The 7,537-nt window shown below is 39.8% G+C and overlaps 1 protein-coding gene across 1 annotated transcript; it reads right to left on the bottom strand.

Annotated features, from left to right (window-relative positions):
* Positions 1-3,423: 3,423 nt before the first annotated feature.
* On the bottom strand, positions 3,424-5,472 carry LOC134367799 (serine/threonine-protein phosphatase 4 regulatory subunit 3B-like). The gene is made up of 2 exons (XM_063084498.1): positions 4,266-5,472; positions 3,424-4,106 (listed from the first exon to the last, which is right to left on the bottom strand). Exons 1-2 carry the CDS (start codon positions 5,470-5,472, stop codon positions 3,424-3,426), a joined length of 1,890 nt encoding a protein of 629 aa, XP_062940568.1.
* Positions 5,473-7,537: the final 2,065 nt, after the last annotated feature.

Raw genomic sequence — 7,537 nt, 5'->3', positions numbered from 1 at the left:
ACTCTCGTGGTGTCTGTCCGTCCTGGTCCCCTCGTCCCCGTCCCGTCCTCAGAGCCTCTGTCGGAGCCACTCTCGTGGTGTCTGTCCGTCCTGGTCCCCCTCGTTCCCCTCCCCGCCGCCCCCAGGACCGCCTGGCCTGTTATTTCAATTGCTTTAGGGGAAGGACCTGTGGTCTGTTATTAGGGACACGTTCTAGGTGACTGCTCTGCCTGCTGGGGTGAGGCATGGAGGGAAGAAGGCTGAGTGACTCTTGTCACCTCTACAAACCTTCCATTCCCTCTCCACGTCCCCTCCCACTCCCCTAATTTCCCTTTCACTCTTCACTCCTGTCACCACTCATTCCTTGTTCAACATGCCACACACAACGCTACCAAGTGTCCTCACTGCCACATGAGGGTCATTTTTCTTTTTTCTTTTCTTTATTTCAGCTGCACCTCAGCAGGGCCCATCGCATACACATAGACGTCTCGGCCAACCAGAACTGAACTCATTAGTTCTTAATCTATTATGTTGCTGTCAATCTGATCCAGAATATAAGATTATGAATTTTTAAGCATAATTTGTGATGTAAGTGCTTATAGCTGGCTTTGTCCCGCATCTACTTAGGAATGGTTATACAGCTGCCGTTGTTGAAAATGAGTTTGAAAATCTATTTCTTGAGTACTTAATATGTTCTGAGTGATTTATACATAGTTTCTAATTTTAAGACAAGATAGAGAAACTGTGCCCAGAGAAAAAACAAGTGGGCTAAGGTCATGGAATTGGTAAGCATCCGAGCCTGCATTATCATCAAAGGCCGTCTCAATACGAAGCTTTAGCTTTATCCGTTATGTCACCCTCCCTTTCTGGTGGGTTTAGAAAGTCACCAAGACATACAAACTGCCGGAAGTTGTGTGTTTAAAGCCCAGACCTTGGGCCGAGCCCGTGGCGCACTCGGTAGAGTGCTGCGCTGGGATCGCGGCAACGCTCCCGCTGCGGGTTCGGATCCTATATAAGAAGGACTGGTGCACTCACTGGCTGAGTGCCGGTCACGGAAAAATGACAAAAATAAATAAATAAATAAATAAATAAAGCCCAGACCTTGATGAGTCCAGGGCACCTCTCCAAAAATGCCTGCCCGGAGTTTATAGTACATACAGTCCCATGTCAAACTGCTTCTTTTCATATCATTAATGACCTACTTAAGGGTCCTTTCGAAATTACTTCTCAAAAACTTAACTAGGAAATTACACGTTCTTGACATGGTTCTCTTCTCACACACCACAGCTAGACACACGGGACATTCTGATCAATGTTTCACTCAGTGTGTACACAGTAAGGATTGCTCTTCTGTGTTTCGTTGCCCACTTGGATGTTCTCTGCATAGTAGGTTCTGCCATCTGATGGGGAATTTGCCTTTGCACCATTTTGCTTGTCACACTGGTTCCACGAACATTAGGTAGGTGAGACTAGAAAAAGGCTCACAGAAGTTACTCAGCTCAATAGAACGCCTGTCCTGTTTTTCTTTTTGTACATTTTATTTATTTATTTATGTATTTATTTTTGCTTCCCATTCTTCTAAACCCTCTTTCATCTTTCCTTACAAATTCACTGTGAAAAATACAGCAAGAAATGCCAGTATTCTTTTTTTCTTTTAATCCTATTGTCCTCTTTTTTTTTTTTTTCTTTTCATGGCAGATTAAAACTAGCTGATAGGAAGAGAATAAACAGAAATAATGTCAAAAGAGAGATGTTCTTCTCTGTCCAGTCGTGAATAGCTGCTCTGCTAGGGACCTTCGGCTACACCCACCACAATAAAGACTTAAACATATTTTTTCAAAGCACAACTCTGTGTACATGTGTACTATAGAAAATCACCCCCATGACAGTCTAGCCAGAAGGAAATCATGAAATTCCTTTCTAACAAGCTATCTTTTTTGACATATAATCACAATGTGAATAATCCCGTTACAACATTTGATTTAACTAGCATGGCTTAAGAAGTGTAAAAATGCTGTTTCCCTACTGTGTTGTGTCCTCTGCAATGTGTATTTATATCTCCTGAGGTCATGTCCACACTCTAGTAGATGCTATATCGGATGAAATTATTGCTTGTTGTTCTTAGGAATATAGTCTCTTTGTAGCTTCTTAACTAGGCTCTTAGTTTTGCATAAGCTGTGTCTCCTGTTGGCACAATAGTAAATTTAATATGGTCTCTTTTATTTTTTGGAATTACAGGTCACATTTTAACTCCTAAACTTAATAGTTCAGCACGAATATCACCAAATGGTACAAAAAAGTACAGTGGTATTTTTAATATACGAAATAAATATCTGTTTTATGGAAAACTGTACTTTCTATCTACATAGCACTAATTAACACTAACTCTGAAATCTTCAAAACACGAGAAAGTGCTTTTCAGTTTAAGAAATTCCAGGAAAAATAGAATAAGTTAACTTGTTCCTCTAGAAATGAATCCTGTTAACACTTTGCTACAACTAATTTTTAGAGATTCATCTGCATACACTCTTTTATAAAGTATTTTTTATAGTATACATTTATTTATTTACAGAAAAAAACTTCATGTGGAGTATGCTGACTTTGACACTTAGGTAACTTTTTCTTGGCCCAAAATGGTTTCTACATATGAAATGCCTTTTCATTCAGCAGTGTTTTTTTTTTTTTGTATGTTAGTCTTTATAAATTACACTTTAACTCTTACCTCTGGTCTAGAAAGAACGATAAATTTCATTAATGAATCAGGAAATGACTTAAAAATATCTTTCACAATCTAGGCAGTTAAAAGTACTCAGTTCTACTTACTCCCAAGGTTCTAGAGAAAACCATGTGGGAATACTACCAAACTGTTCCTTGCCATCTCTTGTCTAAGAAAAGAATTGGACCAACAACTACACATTTTGAATCCAGCTTGCTTTTTTTATTCATGGAAATATACTCTGGAAGTTCCTTCCCTCTACCCATCAGGCTGAATTTTTGTTAAATGTTTGCAGAAAGATCTGGACAGCATAACTTTATTTTTTATTTTATTTGGCCTTGTTTTTCCATATAAATATAAACGTTTATTTCAAAAAGGCAACTGAAGGGAAGAACACCATGGCTAGAACCATTGTGCAAGTAGACTTTGCAAGAACTGTCTAATATAAACCTCTGAAACAAAACTACATTAATATTACTTTATCAGCCTGTGTCTTCCCCCCAAACTAAGACTTTCTTGCTAACAAGTTATCAAGCAAGTCTGGTTACATTTGTTTTTTTTAAGGTTATGGAAAGTCTTGTTTTTTACAGAATTGAACCCTCTTAAGCTCATCATATATGCTATTGTATATCTCACACAAGAAAGCTTTTGGAATCAGATTTTTCTCAGCTCATTGAAATTTATACAATTTTAGTTGAAGCACATGTTGAGGGTCTTCCATAAAGATTTTATTTGCTGAGATAAGGTCTTTCCCTTGGGGATGTTTCTTCTTTTTTATCTTCTTCTTCATCTTCATCATCTGGATAATCCACTAAGCGAACTACGCTGCTACCGTTTGGGCTCCTTGTTCTATTACCAACAGCAGAAGGAGATGAAAACAATTTTAAGTCACCAGGTGATGTTCTTTTGGGAAGGCCTACCTCGTTCCAATCTTCTTTTGTTCTTTTCATCTCCATGAATTGATCATAAGAATCTGGAAAGTTATTTTCCAATGATGGCATGACTGCTACTCCCATATCTTCTTTAAAACACATTTCTCCCTTTACCTCTGAGACTTTGGCACCTCCTTGAGGTATGTTACCATATGGTATGGAACGCAAATAATTCTGTATTCGACTTTCTCTGTCTTTCTGATCGTCATATTTAATCTTCAATCCTTTGAATGTCTGGACATATTCAATCGATTCAAGTGCACTATAAAACCTTTCGACTATATGTGCAACAAGAGATGGGATATTTTCCACTCTTATGTATTCAAACAGCTCAATAATAGCTGAATTCAACATATTGTACCTGGTTCCATTATGCAGAAAAGCATTTACAACTGGGTCAAACAGATTTCCCCTGATGATGTAACTATTATAAAGTTCATCTTTAAGGCCAATCATCCTTCTCATAAAGCGAACAGCACACAAGACCAGGAAAGTGTGCTTTGAATTCATCAAAATCAAGACCCTTCTTAGCAAATCATTGCTCAAAATAGAGCTTTGTATGTAATGTGTGTGTTGTTGTAAGCAAAATGTGAGTAGGTCTAAAATTATAGCAAGCAGCTTTGCTGTTTGATAATTATTGGGGCAATTTTTGCTTTCGGTGGATATATTAGCTCCTTCATGTTTGTCTTCTGAAGTGGTGGCCAAAAGTGGTGCTATCACGTTATGCAGACAATGTTTATAGAAGAAATTTAGAAAATCGCATCTTACATTTTTATTGGATGCTGACAGCATGTTGTCCAGATCAAGCAAAGTGCGCAGATGTTCCATCACGTGCAGAGCACCTCCCAGCTCAGGATCAGTATCACAGGTCATTTGTTTAATCACTACATTAATGAAAAGGTCATCACCTTCAGTCTTCTCTGCTTCCTTCATTACAAGTTTTCGGATCTTGGATGGACTGTACTCAACTAGATAAGTAAATATATCTGTAGCAGCCGATCTTATTAGCACATCATCAGCACTCATTATGATTTTAAGAGCAGGAAGAATTTCCAACTGTGTCAACTTTTGGAATAACTTATACTTGCTTTGAGGCCGTAATGTCTTAGAAAATGCACAGAAGTCCTTGAAAAAAAGCACCAATTCACGCCATTTGTCATCATCTAGAGTCTTATCCGTTAACTGTGCCAAAACTTCAGACAAACACTTGCGATCTTGCTGCAGCATGCTGGCTATCTCAACCTTCTTGAGGAAAATAAAATGTTTAAGAGTAGAAAGATTATCTGCAGATGTGGGTGGTTGAGGCACCAGAACGTCATATATGTACTGCACTCTGTACATCTGACATATTTTTTGCCTAAGTTCAGAGTCTGTTATTGGTATAAATTCCTGGAACTTGGCAGTTTGGCTCAAGAATTCCCTATGCCGTCTTGGCTGAGCCAAAGCAGGATCGTATTCAAGGCATCCCATCACATCCATGATACACTCATCAGAAAGCATGATCTTAAACAGAGGTTTGCTTTCGAAGGAGAACAGGCCTTTAATAATTGCATGTAAACGGTGTAAGCCTTCGGTGTTGTCTAGATTTTCACAAGTGCGGAACAGCTGCAGGAGTTTTTTAATATAATCCTCACTTTCCAGGACCAGAGCCAGCCTTTCCTTGCCGGTAGGCGAGGGGAGAACCGAGGTAACCAAAGCAGCGATTTGTTCAAGCCCATCGAGTTCACAATTAGGCAGCTGGACCAGCTCAGTGCAAGCCCAGGACACGTCCCCGGGACCTACTTGGTCCCAGCGCTGGTCTTCATCCCGAACACAGACTCTGACGTGGCGCCGTCTGCTCGACATGTCCACCTCCGGCCTCACCGCACCAGATCCGGGGTTGGCTCCGGCCACCGCTTTGCGTATCCTGGCAACGGTAGCTGCGGCGACTAGGACAGCTACGGTGGCTGAGGTGGCAGTTCGGGTTGGCAGTGGTGACAGGGGCAGCAGCGGCTCCTGGGAGGCCACAGGTCAGCAGGGTTCCCGGCGGCCCTGCTGTCTTCCACTGTCCCCACTTCAATCTCCCCAACCTCCATCCCTGCCTTCTGCCCTCCTTACCTACGATCTCCTAAAAAGGGAGTCTCTGGGCCTGCTCTCGGCTGTCTGAAATAGCCTCGATCCCGAAGGAATCTTGTGATCCCCACAGGATTCTGCCCCAAGAATGTGCTTATGTGACAGTAACTATACTTGCCACAGGGAGCTGCTGCTAAATGCACGCATGGAAGCTTAGAAGTTAGAGGATGTTCTTGCATAAAGGATTGTTGTCCCTCGGAAACATTTTTACTCATCTGGTGTGTGGGGATGGAGACTTAGGAACTTTGACAAAAGGGAAGCTTAATCCCTATGTCCTGACCAAGTCCACATCTGACGTTCTACAACAAGAAAAGGCTGGACCAAATAAGAAGCAGGAGCAAGTGACCTACAGACCATTAGCAAGAATCAGAGGAATAGGCTTGGGTCTCCTCCATAAGACTTGGCCTAAGCCTGGATCCCTCTCTTAATCCATCTTAGAGAGAGGATATTGTTCCAAAAGGGAATTGGGCAGCCCCTTTCCTCTGTTCACTTAGGCCTAAAGCTCTGTCTTCCAGCACACATTTTCTTACATTTTCCAATCCATAAGTTCGTTCCTTATTCTTAGGGAAGGACTGAGCCAAAGGGAAATGGTGAGTTGAAATTAGCTAAGAGTGGATATTGACAATTACAGATAAATTATTTTACTTCTTTTCTTAGTGATGATAATCATAACGAGCACAACAAACAAATAATAATAATTAGTGCTTATTATTATTATGAAGAAGGTAATAACATAATTGACCAAGTATAATATTTAAGTGCTTACTATGTTCAAGACACTGTGACAAGAATGTTATACATAATTTCTTACTTAATTTTCGTAATAATTCAGTGATACAGGAGTATTAAGAATCCTTTTAGAATCAGGAAACAGACTTAGGGAACTTAAGTAAACTGCCAAACGTCACACAGCTAATAAATTGAGGAACTCTGATTTGAACACACCTTTCTGATTCCAAAATTGGTTTTCTCAGCCATTGAACTGTGATATCCACTTCTTTTCTTGGCTTTCATCACACATTATTTCACATTCCTTCCATCTGTATAATTTGTAATAAGATTATCAAGACAAGATGAAAATAACGCACTTCCTCCTTTAGATACACATCTGTGTATGGCCAGCTTAAAAATAGAAGCTTGGATGTGGCAACTCTGTTAAATATAATTTTAAGAGTAACCAAGTTGATTTTTGATGTAGCAGCAACTTCTGCAGTGTTCTTTTAAAAAATAATTCTCCAAAACCTTAACCCTGTTATTGCAAGGGAAAATCTGAAAACGGGGCCAAACGAAGCTCATTTGAGCTTGAATTGTCCTATTTGTAACAATCACTTCATTTTACATAGCATTGGAGATGTATGACAATTCTCAAGTAAAACAGAAAAACTTCCACACACCTCTGTTGTAGTGTTGCCTCCAGAAGATTCTGGCATGTTCCCTGGGACAGTATAGATGGGGTACACAGAGAATTGAATGTGAATTACAATCATTTTTTTTCTTTTCTTTTTCTGGTGGCTGGCTTGTATGGGATCTGAATTATTTACCCCAGTGTTATTAGCACCACACTCTACTGAGTGAGCTAACGAGCCAGCCCCCTTGTTTATTTGTTTGTTTATTTTATTTTGTTTTTTGTTGGACAGTCATTTCATGATAAAATTCAAATCAATGACAGGATACTGCTGGTTTAGTAACATTTACAAATCATGAATAATATTTAAACATAAGAATTACTAAATGATAGGATGTGCCAATACACCGTAATAATAATGACATGGATGCTAAAGGCCCAATTTTTTCCTCT

Source organism: Cynocephalus volans, chromosome X, assembly GCF_027409185.1.
Source record: "Cynocephalus volans isolate mCynVol1 chromosome X, mCynVol1.pri, whole genome shotgun sequence".
In the NCBI taxonomy this organism is placed as follows: Eukaryota; Metazoa; Chordata; class Mammalia; order Dermoptera; family Cynocephalidae; genus Cynocephalus; species Cynocephalus volans.
The sequence above is the reverse complement of the archived record's forward strand: the minus strand, read 5'-3'. Positions and strand labels throughout refer to the sequence as shown.

What these genes read in the sequence shown, in the direction of transcription:
- LOC134367799 (XM_063084498.1), bottom strand. Translation starts at nt 5,472, where the DNA reads ATGTCGAGCAGACGGCGCCACGTCAGAGTCTGTGTTCGGGATGAAGAC. An exon ending in CGAAAGCAAAAATTGCCCCA is followed by an intron (nt 4,107 to 4,265) that starts ATAATTATCAAA and finishes TCCTGGTCTTGT; the next exon opens with GTGCTGTTCGCTTTATGAGA.